The 12,207-nt window shown below is 46.3% G+C and overlaps 1 protein-coding gene across 1 annotated transcript in view; it reads right to left on the reverse strand.

Moving 5' to 3' along the window:
• Positions 1-3,967: 3,967 nt before the first annotated feature.
• The window catches only part of BBOX1 (butyrobetaine (gamma), 2-oxoglutarate dioxygenase (gamma-butyrobetaine hydroxylase) 1), a gene marked incomplete at its 5' end in the record, with an annotated part of 12,951 nt that continues 4,711 nt past the window's right edge, over positions 3,968-12,207 (reverse strand). The window contains 4 exons of the mRNA XM_010147029.1: positions 3,968-4,180; positions 5,759-5,925; positions 6,653-6,849; positions 8,864-8,969. Coding sequence (XP_010145331.1) covers positions 4,020-4,180; positions 5,759-5,925; positions 6,653-6,849; positions 8,864-8,969 — 631 coding nt within the window. The remainder of the gene's footprint in view (positions 4,181-5,758; positions 5,926-6,652; positions 6,850-8,863; positions 8,970-12,207) is intronic.

A 12,207-nucleotide genomic window follows, 5' to 3' on the forward strand; every position in this document is an offset into this window, starting at 1 on the left:
TAAGCAGTTAGCTTTACGATGTGTAGATCAGAATAAAAACTTATTTGCCTTAGGGAGAATTTGAGACAAGATCAAATCAGACAGTACTTCTCTCTGATTTGTGTCGGAGAAAACCACAGTACAGAATAAATATGTCTTTTCCAGGAGTAACATACTGCATGTGTAATGAAAGGCTGCATTTAATTTGCTGGACATATATAAACAACTTGCAAAGCTGCCCAGCTAATCCGTCTTTCTTCCCACAATAGGCATTTGGAAATCCCTCTGGACTGGGGTTTACTGTCCACCCAGCCAAAGGAAGTTGAGAGGTGCTGCAGGTAGCTTAGCAGTGGCTAAAGCTGTGCTGAAGTGATCCGGAGAGATGGGAGCGTACCAATACGCCCGAGATGCTGCTTGACACCAGCAAGCTTTAAAAAACAGCTGGAAATCTGATATACGTATACAATATTTAAAAAACTGTGCATGCAAACAACTCCATGGGCTTGGATCCAACATCCATTGCTGTGAAATGCAGTGGGAGAAGGCTGGGAGAAAAGAGGAAGGGCGTTTGCAAATAGTGACACGGGTGTGTGTTGCTCCTGTCACGCAAGCAGGTGTGGCCAGTTGCTGACCACGGGCTGGGCAGCTGATGTGTCATCAACAGCACGAAGGTACCACGGCATTCCAGCCCCTGGACTACAGCCAGCCCAATCGTTAGCACCCTCTGGATACAGCTCAATGCTTCTTCAGAGTTGTCCTGCAAACACCTATTACCAGGGGTTTTTTGCTGCTCTAAGAGGGTCGAGAGGGTTGGGCCTGTCAGTCTGTGAGGGCTGGGGCGCCTGTGCGGGGCGAGGCGCTCCCGTCGGCGCTGCAGGCGGATCAGAAGCTGCACCTACCCGAAAACTTTGATTTCGATGGCGTTCTTCGGTGTGGGTTTGGAGACGAAGGGAAAACAAACCCATCTTGGGCTTCCCCCATTTATTCAGCCTGACCAGGTACCACGACAGTCACGGGGAGATCTGCTTTGCAGATAGTTACAGAAATAACCTCTTTTCCCAGCGCGACTATAGCAACAGGCAAATGTCTCCAAAACTGAAGTCTGTGACGGTGACAGTAGCTGGATCCTAGAACCTGAGCAGAGGGTTGGCAGCCGGGAACGTAAGCTTTGACTGCGTACTCTGACCCTTTCCCAGTGAAACTGGGTATCGTGCCGCAGGTCTCGCGGGGATTAGCTTGGCGTCTGCGCAGGACTTCGCGTTTCCACTGCTGAATGGTTTTTACCATTATTTGTACTCTCTTCTGCATGAAATACTTTGTTGACTATGTAGTACCTTGAATTATGTTTATATGGGATACGGAAGGATACGCAAGCAGGGTGACTGTGCTGGCGGGAACCTGGAGCCACAGCACTCCTACACCAACCCATCTGGTCTGTGTACGGGGCATACGCCTGGGCTGCGAATCTGCTTAAAATCACGGGATGGTTTGGGGTTGGAAGGGACCTTAAAGACCAACCAGTTCCAACCCCCCTGCCATGGGCAGGGACACCTTCCACTAGACCAGGTTGCTCCAAGCCTCATCCAGCCTGGCCTTGGACACTTCCAGGGATGGGGCATCCACAGCTTCTCTGGGCAACCTGTCCCAGTGCCTCCCCACCCTCTCCAGGAAGAATTTCTTCCTGATATCCAATCTAAACCTCCCCACTTTCAATTTAAACCCCTTACCCCTTGTCCTGTCACTACAGACCCTTGTAAAAAGTCCCCCCAGCTTCCTTGTAGCCCCTTCAGGCACTGGAAGGTGCTATAAGGTCTCCCCGGAGCCTTCTCTTCTCCAGGCTGAACAAGCCCAACTCTCCCAGCCTGTCCCCAGAGCAGAGGGGCTCGTTTTTTGTCCTAATTCTTCCAATGATGTTATGTACTTAACACTGATACTGCATATTTGGGGGAAATACGGACGGTTCAAGGAGGTGTGGGCATATAAAGTGTAACGTATCTCAGGCATAAAGTCTGAACTTCAAGAATCTCTTGTGTGAGTTTTTAATAGGGCATATTTCACTGACAAAAACATCCCAAAATTAGATCCACTGAGAGCCCTGCTTAATTCTTTGGGTTGGTTTGTTTTGTTGTTTTCTCCACAGCTGTACAAAGCTATGGGTTTAGTTGTATTTTAATTATATGTTACAGATATGGGACAAACCTGAACGGGTCCAGGTCTAATCGTATTTACAAATGTTTGTAAATAACAATAATTACTTCCTATCTGTGTGCAAGGTGTTATTTGTGAGGTTAGGTATGAGCTCAAAACAGCAATCCGTTCTGGAATATCTTTTAATAAACAGAAATGTGACTACAAGTTTTTAGAAAAGCACAGAATAAAAGCAGAAAATATCCCTCCCCTATTAACCGGTGGTATAAATCCCAAGCTGTCTTGTTTAAAAGTCATAAATTGCAATCTTCACTACATTGTTGGATGGAAAACATCACAGTGAAAGCACAGTACTGCTGGTGTCTTAGCTATTAACCTTTCCTCATCCTTTCCCCTTGGAGAAAAACGTTTCACTGTTTACTAAAGAGGAACGGATTCAAACAGCGCTGCGCTAGGTCGTGACCAAATCCTAATTTACTTTTAGCTGATTCTTCAGCTGAGGTATCTGTTGGCTGTCAGTGAGGAGTAGAATCCAGGGAAGTGTTTGCATGGTCAGGGCCTCAACTTAACCTTGGGTATTTCTGTGCCAGCTAACTTGGTTCCACAGTTATTTAACTCTGTAGTTGCCGCTCTAGTGTTTTAGCCTGCTAGGAAGAGACAAGGATTTCAGTGACTTTCAGGGTACAGTTTGAAAATAAACGTTGGACCAGAACATATCTGGGGGTGGAGGTGTGGTGGTTCTGTCAGGCTCTCTGTGCGGGTGAGGGGGCGTCTCGTTAACTCGGCACCCACAAGGACAGTGAAAAATAAACTTGGTGGATGTGCTGTTGGGTATAAACCCAAGTATTTTAAAACTCTTTCAATCTGGAATCTGAATACAGGGAAAACCCCACTACTTCGGCTGCAGTGATTTTTACAGGGCGCACTCGCTATCCAGAAGGCAGCCTGCAGGAGAAGATCCCGCAGACCGCATCCGCCCAAGGCGCAATCTTGCCTCTGGTCTGACAAAACTGGATCTGCGCTCCGTCGCCGCTTCTCTGTCGGGTGCGGAGTCAACCACCGCCTCTTCCGCTCTGGGATTTCTGGCTGCGAGGCGGCGGCAGCATTCCTCTTCCTGACTGTGTTCGGAAGTCTGTCTGCCCCGCGGATCCTCCTTCCATCTGTGCCCAGCATCCGAGGGGGTTTCTGACCCTATCTGCCACCGCTGCACAGACATCCTCTTCTGTGCCTAGCGCAGAGGCAAAGCGACAGGACGCGTTCTCTGGACGCTGCCTGGCTTCCCAGCGTGCGCTGCTCTCAGGAACGCAGCAGAAGTGGTCTGCGGCCCTGACAGGTGCCACGGGGCAGGGAGATCTGCAGAATGCAGCGTCTCCTGAACCGGGTCTTGTAGTCAAGCGGAGTTCCACCAAGAAAGGTGTGTTTGTAGAAATAACTCCCCAGCAGCGGCTGCTTGTTTTGGTAAGGAACTGTAGTTACGACTGAGGCAATACAGAACGCTGCTCTGAAAAGAGAGGAAGTGTTGTTCGTAGCAAATCTTTAGTAATAAAGCTCTTTTTAAATGCTGCTTCTAGGCTTTCTAGGGAAGGCAGGTGGATTTGTGGAGGGAAGGTAAGGCGTTGTGTTACCCGGTCAGCCCAGTAAAATGATAATCTTTCTGGCCATTTTTCACACTGATTTTAAAAAGCAAATAAAGTGGCAGAGGTAGCAATGCATTTTATGGATTCAGAGACCAGGGCGCAGATAAAATTGGTCTGAACAACAGGTTTCCTAGCTTATGGAACTCAAAAATATATTTGTGGTGTTAGTTCCTCAAGAGAAAACAAATTTTTAATGGCGGGGGTCTTTTTGAGGTTAGACAATCCAGGTTTTGCTCGTTCTAGTTAGAAGAAAGCTCACTCCCTGTTCAGGACCCTCTTCCTGAGGAGCCGGAGCCGTGACATGACCACATCCCAGTCTGCGTAGGCACCTTCCAGGTGACGAGTGACTTCGGATCCCGACTCGTAGCTCTGGCGGCCGTGAAGCACGCGCCAGTTATCAAACGTCACGATGTCTCCTACAAAGAGATCGCACAACGTTTAGCACTGGGTATGGTACGCTTGATTCCTTCAGATAACGTGGAGGTAGGCTGGTATCAACAACCAGGGAGCAGTAATTTCGAGGAGCTCTGTTGGAGGTCCACAGAAACCACACAGTAATTCTAATTTATCCGAGCAGAGAGGGCAGGTCCCTTTCAACCTCTGCTTCTTTCTTTCTATAACCAGGAGTTAAAAAGCAGTGTGGTAGGGGGGAGTCCGTGCTGAGAAAAGCAGGCCTTGAGGGGGATCCATGGGAAGGATAAAAAGGGTGGCAGCTACTCGGATGATTTTCATTTGAGCAGTCTGGTGACTATTTGTATTACGCGCATCCTGCATCACGATCCCCGTTCAGAGAATGTTACGAGAGCAAAGTCAAGCCACTGAAAGTTAGGAAATCACATAATTAAGACTAGCCTGGCATTTTAATTTTTCTCTCTTGTGTGCCACTGTTATGATAAATCTCTAATTAAATCATCTTACAGCCTTTTCTTCCTTCTCCCTCTCCCCTCTACCACCATTTTGGTGCGTTAATTGATGGGATGGATGGGACTCGTGCAGTGTCAGGTACTTTGGTTTGCCATTTATTACCTGATCTCATAAATTGTTGTACTGCATGCTCCCACTAGAGATTAATTTCCTCACAGGCATTTTAAAGACACTAGCATCGCAGTACATGAGGCAAGGAGCTACACTAATGAATTTACTTTTGTAACATCTCTCGAGAGATGAGGGACTATTCACAGCTTTACTTTACAGCCGGGGAACGAAGAACAGCGATTAAGGCCAAAGTACTTAAATACATGCACGGACTGACTTTTGAAGAGCAAAGGGCATTTTTGCAGCATGTTTCATATTCAAGACGCAGCCCTGTCCAACTCCAGCTGAAGTTTAGAGTGCCCAGTGGTTCTGTAGATCTGCCCCCGGATGCCTTGCAGAGGCCGCCCAGAGAAAGCGGCGCAGCAGCAGCGGCCTTCGGGAATTCATCCGGCACTGCACTGGCATTCAGCGTCCAAGGAACGCTAACTGAATTCCTCATAGCGCCGTGCGCCTTATCACCCGTATCATCTTCTGGGTGCTCTGCAACTCCTGCAGCCACCAGGCAGGTGCCCCGTGAGCGAATGGAAGTGTCGTAAGGACACAGACGTCACTTGGCCTGACGTCCGTACTCTGCATCGCGTGAGGCAGAGGAAGAAAAACGGGATCGTTTATCATTTAATGAACAGAAGCTGCAGTCTTACACGTGCTACTTCCCATCTGTGGTGCTCTTGGTAGGACAGGTTACTACTTCCTACAGGGTATGGGGTTGTGATGCAGTGTAAAGATCCACTGGACTAATCAGTGCATCAGACTGTTCTCCCCCATCCCTCTTTCTTTTTCCCTTATAGTGTAACAATGGCTAAAGAAATCCAAGATGAATGTAAGGATGCGGTATGAAATAAAACAGGTGATGGAAGGACTGACATTTCCTCTCAATACCAGTGCTAACAATGCTTAAGGGTTCTGGCTGTTTGGGAAAACATGTGAAAAATCATTGTGAGGAGAAGGAACTTACTGACCTGGTTTCAGCTTGTAAGTAAACTTGTGTTCTGCGCTGTTTAACAAATCATCAAATTCCTTTAGCGCTGCATAAAACGGCCTCACTTTTTCAGCTGGTATGTCAAACACTGTGTCTCTTGTTGCATTATTATAATTGATGCGAACTGCCTGGCCTCTGGAATCCACACTATGAAACAGAAAAGGAAAGGAAAAGGAATGTGTTGTGTTGTTACTGAAACGTTTTAAGGTGGTTAAGCAGCGGCTGAACTCTCCTGCTGGCATTTCAGTATGTTTCTATAGTGAAATTCAGATTGTTACCGGGTTGGATTTTGATAATTAAACCTAACTAGATTGTTATTGGGTTGGATTTTGATAATTAAGCCTGACTAGGAAAAGGGATAATCAGGAGAAAGTGCAGACGCTTGATTCCTTTGAAACATTTCTGTTCTATACACTTCAATTGTATAAAATATATAGAATTGTAAACTCAGAAGAGATGATGATAATTTGCATTTGATGCTTTTATAATACATAGTTCTTAATCTAAATGCTTCAAATTCTGACCTGTCTTTGGCACGATGCAGCTGCACATCAGCTGGAATTTAGTGACAGACCCAGCTGCTGTTAACCTGCGCCGTAACCGAGGAGCTGCTCCCGTTACCACCACTTCTTGCTGGTGTGTGGCAAAACCAAATAAGGAAAACTATGCTGTGGTGGTACGAAGCAAAAAGCAAGTAACACACTGGCAAAAAAAAAACAAAAAAACAAAAAACCCCAACCAAAAAACCCAAAATAACTGAGACCCGGTTAAACCAGCGCTCCCCAGCAGGTGGCAGGAGCAGACCTTCTCCTACCACCATACAACCCACCGTACAATAGGGATGTTGTTTTCTGATGTTGCTGGAACCACTCACTCTATGATCCTTTGTTTACACTGCACAGCAAAATCACAGTAGTCCACCCCAACATCTGTATAGTCTACAGCAGTGGAGGAGAGGATCTGATACGCCTGAGGATTCTGTTTCTTCAGCTTGTTGGATACGTGAAATCCATCCACAGCTTCACTTTCACCTCCTGTGGCTGTTTGCTTTATACAGTGGAGAAACTGAACCTGGAATGAATTAACATCTCATTACAGCAAGAATCAGCTTGCATATTTAACAGTTCATTAGCATCAGTCCCCTCCTATCTGTGGTACTGTTTTTAGGTTTGAGTTTGGGGTTATTTTTTATTTTCAGAAAAAGCCCGAGTTCCCATTGCTGCAGCGCTCTGCCACCACCATCACACAGGCAGAAAATGGAAGTAGCATGTTCATAAATCCATCCCATTTGGGATATCTTCTAAAGCTTTCTACCTGGTCAGCTGCAAACCTCTGGTCTTGCTTCTTCCCTCTGCGTCCCTCTTTGCAGCCGTCACAGGATTTTAAATGTGCTGCAGTCTTGTCTCTACAAGGAGGGTCAGTCTTCTCGTGCAGAAACCAACCCTGCTGTGAACGATCTGCTCACAGAGGGGAAAAGGTGGCTGTCGTAGAAGATAACAGGCCCGGTGTCCCTGTGCTAAAGTAGGATTAAGACAGTTTCATTTCCCTTCACAGTGGAATTGCCAAGGCGTAAGAAGGAGCAGCGAGCCCAACCTGGGCTCGTGGTTGCCCCGGCGTAAATCTGAGCTGCTGACACGGGCAGTAAAGCTCCCCGTGGCCTTAGAGAGCCCAGCATCACCCTCCATCTCAGCCAGACTACACCAAACCCGCCATACCAATGCTAACAGCCTTCATTTTTCCCTTCCACGTGTGGTGAATTATTCCTGCGACCACTAGGAGGAAAAACCAGAAAAACCCAGGAGGAGAAACAGGAGCAGAGAACAAGGTTTGTCCCAAAACCTCCTCACCAGCTGGACCCACAGACCTTAATGATGGGGCTGAAGGGGAAAACGGAAATGTATTAACGGAGGCCTATTCCATCCTTACTCTACATTCATGAACAACATCTAAATGATTCTAACAGGTTACGTTAGTGTGAAATACCTGTGGAGAAATCACATTCTTTTTTGTTTAATTACAGAAACAACTGACACCAATTACTCCACAGCATGAGAAAGGGAAGTTGTAGGTACGAAGCTTACGGATGCGAACTCTCCCAGGGTTATCTTTGTTCCATTGTACCTGTTCTGACTTCCCTGCTTTTCAGTTTCCTACTACTTTTCATTTCCCTAGTGATGTAGGCTTTGATATGACGGACTAGGTGAAAATATATTTTCTGTGGTGGTTGTCCAGCTTTACAAAATACCCCTTTTTTGTCTAATTATGAAAGGGCAGATGAGGGTGTAATTTCAATCAATTTATGGAAAACAATATAACACCTTAATCATACCTCTAGTAAGTTCTCTTCCATGGGTGAACAGACGTGTCCTAAGATGTCACAACTTGACTGCAGCATATAGATACCCAGCTGCTTTGAAATTTGGAGACCTTAGAGCACCTTTCAGTACGTGAAGGGGGCTACAAGGAAGCTGGGGGGGACTTTTTACAAGGGCCTGTAGTGACAGGACAAGGGGGAACGGGGTTAAATTGAAAGTGGGGAGGTTTAGATTGGATATCGGGAAGAAGTTCTTCCCGGAGAGGGTGGGGAGGCACTGGGACAGGTTGCCCAGAGAAGCTGTGGATGCCCTATCCCTGGAAGTGTCCAAGGCCAGGCTGGATGAGGCTTGGAGCAACCTGGTCTAGTGGAAGGTGTCCCTGCCCATGGCAGGGGGGTTGGAACTGGATGATCTTTAAGGTCCCTTCCAACCCAAACCATTCCGTGATTCTATGATACGCTGAAAGCAGCATCAAAAGCACTTACAGGACCATAATGCTTTCTATATGGCAATGTTCTCAATACCTTGTGACTTTCCATTTAAAAATTATGGCATACATAATGGACTTGTTATGCAGAACTTCCATCATAATGCATATATTGCATACCCATGTGTATATAGATTGCTTTATGCAGATTAGTATGTTGCTATTTTTACAGTGCTCTTTTGAGGCAAAATTCAGAGTTATTGGGTGCTAACGGTATTTCACACTATAGGAACACTTTCCCTTCCCCATTTGTGTTGTGAACAAGCCAGCAGATTCACCTTACCCCAGGTGGATGCTGTAGAACAGGGTAATCCGTGTGGAAGCATAGTTTCCCTGTCGTATAAGCCACATTGTTAGCATCTGCTTTGTCTTGCACTTGCCAAGTTGGCCTTTACGATGACAGGAAAAAGAGAAAACAAGTTAAAACAGCCAGCCAGTGTGCCAGACAGTACACCCTGAAACATGAAATCACAGCACAAAAGAGCTGTTCCATCTTTGAACATGAAAATATTGTAAAATTGTACGGAAATAATGAATTAGTAGGGTCCCGTCACCCCAGAAAAGAAGGCTTACTTCAGCAGTCCTGGATTCGAGCTGGAAACTTAAGCGTGCCAAGAGACATCCCTCCCCCAGGTAGTACCTGGAGGAATGATGGCTTTCCAAGGGCGGTACTCAGCTGAATGCAGCCATCAGCTGGAGACGCTACCCGAGGGGTATCTGCTGGGATAAACCATCACCCTACTACTGAGGCTTCAGAAACAAGACAGTGGAAGTCGGCCCATTTCTTTTTATCAACCTTCCCTTTTTCCCTGCCCGGTGGAGCACATTATCAATGAAACAGGAAATTGTTAAGGGCTACGTAACTTTCCCCCAAACTCATTTTTAAAGCTTTGTGATCATAGAGTATCCTTTGCATTGGAATCTTCCCTGCAACTTGAAGACTTGCTGCTATGGGAAAATGGCTTGAGGAAAGGCTTGGTAACTTCTTCCCTTCCTCTGACGCTCCTTCTGAGAGCCACCACCAATTATTTTATTACATTGTTCTCCAATTTCAAGACAGAAACTTTCAGTCAGAAAGTAGAGCAACAACTGCAGGGCAAAACCACGTCTTGGTTCTGGGAGGAAGACACGCATACATCACGCTGCAGCACGATTAGAATCTGTTTCCAGTGACGTGCCACGCTGGAGAGTTTAACACCGAGAGCCACGCGCGTTGCTCGTGCAGAGCCCACGACTGAAGACGGTCCTCAGCAGGTGCGTGCTACAGATCCCGACACCCGTCTGGAGAAGTGTAAGTCACTGGGCGCAGTCCATGAAATCACAGGAGCATAAGTGCTTTAGAGGAAAATATGAAACCCACTTTCTTCCGTGAAATACTGTAGACCAAATAGTTATGTTCCAGATGCCGTGTGTCTAGCATTACTTCTTGATAACAGTTTAAAAAAGAAATCATAGAATCATAGAATCACAGAATGGTTTGGGTTGGAAGGGACCTTAAAGATCATCCAGTTCCACCCCCCCTGCCATGGGCAGGGACACCTTCCACTAGACCAGGTTGCTCCAAGCCTCATCCAGTCTGGCCTTGAAGACATCCAGGGAGGGGGCATCCACAACATCTCTGGGCAACCTGTTCCCGTGCCTCACCACCCTCTCTGTGAAGAATTTCTTCCTGACATCTAATCTAACCCTCCCTGATTTCAATTTGTACCCATTACCCCTTGTCCTGACACTACAGGCCCTTGTAAAAAGTCCTCTCCCAGCACCCTTGTAGGCCCCCTTCAGATACTGGAAAGCTGCAATGAGGTCTCCTCGGAGCCTCCTCTTCTCCAGGCTGAACAAGCCCAGTTCTCGCAGCCTTTCGTCATAGGAGAGGCTGCAGACTGATTTGATTTATATATAGCACGCAAACAATTATCTTCTAGGAGCAGTATTCAGTATAAAAACAAAGCAAAATGCTAAAACTAAGTTTCTGAAATTGCCAGGGGGAACCACCCCAGCCACCCACACCCCCCGAATATTTTTAAATGTGTTTAACTGCCTGGAAGAAATTATTCTGGCGTCAGTACTCAAGTATGAAACTTTCAACCACCCTGCTGTAGTTCCCAGTTTTACAGCCAAAAAATAGCCCAATATATCATCCTGGTCGTTAGTGTTGAAGGTAGCTAGGTTCACTGTATCTTTAATTTTCAAGGCTCCAGTGTCACCTGATGGTTCTAAAACAATTTAGCACATTTTAATAGTCTCATTTATAAGCAATATGTACAATTGCTGGAGTGGCAGTACTTAATAAAATCATGGGAAGGTTTTGCAAAAGCAGTCAGTGCTTTCATGCTGTTACACTTCCGAGGGGAGCTGGTCATGGGGAGCTCTCCTTCCACACAAGGAGCTGCAGTCAAAGCTCAAGTTACTGACTTGAAGTCAGTGATGCTGAGAGGGAGCTCAGTGCTGAGTGTGAAAAACAGCAACCTCACTTTGTCAAAATCTCAGCTGAGCTGAAGTACCAACTCAGCCATGGGGAGAGCACAATGTGGGTCATGTCAGAGGACTCCTGGCCCTGAGGGAGAGCAAAGGGGGGTGGAATGGTTGATGGTTTAGTGATGAGGGGCAGATCTCAACATCATTTGCTCAGGCTGTTTGACAGAGGAGGAAATTCAGCACCAGGCAAGTGCAGCAATTTTTTTGCATTAAGTGGCACTGTGGGCTCAGTCTCCCTGAGCAGAAAACTAGCCTGTCACACCCTCAGTCTTGCAAAGCTGCTGTGCTAGGAACTGAAGCCACGCCTGAATTGAATCATCTGGTCTTGCACTTCATTAAAATCTGCCTCATTCGGAAGAGGTTTGGGACCCGTGTTCTCCTCTTGCAGCTGAAGCCCTCTGGGAGGTGCAGAGGGTTTGGCTATTTCTGTGGGAGGGCTGGGGCCCTGAAGGGAGCCCTTTGTGCCACCCCACGCCCTGGACAAGGCTTCAGAACAGGGGAGGAGCACAAGGTCCAGGGCATGAGAAGTTGGAGAAATGCACTGTGGTATGACCGGAGACCTTGGTAATGGAGTTGTGCCTCTGTAACGTAAAGAAAAAGGGTAATTTATAAGTGTGGAGCCCCTTGATGTTGTTACATGGCTGATACAGAGAATGTTTCCACTTCTTACAGTAATGACATTTTAGGCAGTATTTATCAAACAGACATCTAGACAAGAAAAAAGGCTTTTGTTTTTCCATGTGTCGGGGTTATATTCGTTGCTGTTACATTTCAGTTTAAAATGCATGGCCTTGTTGAGGTAATGTTTTATTTGGCAAGCTTGCCAATCCCAAATTTATCCTTTTATTTATAATATTTGGTAGGCCTTGTATGTGGCTGCTAGTGAAACAGCAAGGGAATTACCCAACGTTATTCTTTTATTACAGTTGTAGAAGCCTCCTCAGAACTGGATGCCAGTAATAAATGAACTTCTGTTTTAGAGGTGAGGACATGAACTGTAAAATGCTGCTCTAAGTCTGTTGTTAAGCCTGAAAACTCATGGAGTTTCTGCTGCTGTCAGAGATGTGCACAAACAACAGGACCAAGCACTACAGTAACTAGAGCTAAAAATGAAACAGGGTAAATGAGAAGAAAAAGATACTATAGGGAAAG

Source organism: Eurypyga helias, unplaced genomic scaffold, assembly GCF_000690775.1.
Source record: "Eurypyga helias isolate BGI_N326 unplaced genomic scaffold, ASM69077v1 scaffold312, whole genome shotgun sequence".
In the NCBI taxonomy this organism is placed as follows: domain Eukaryota; kingdom Metazoa; phylum Chordata; class Aves; order Eurypygiformes; family Eurypygidae; genus Eurypyga; species Eurypyga helias.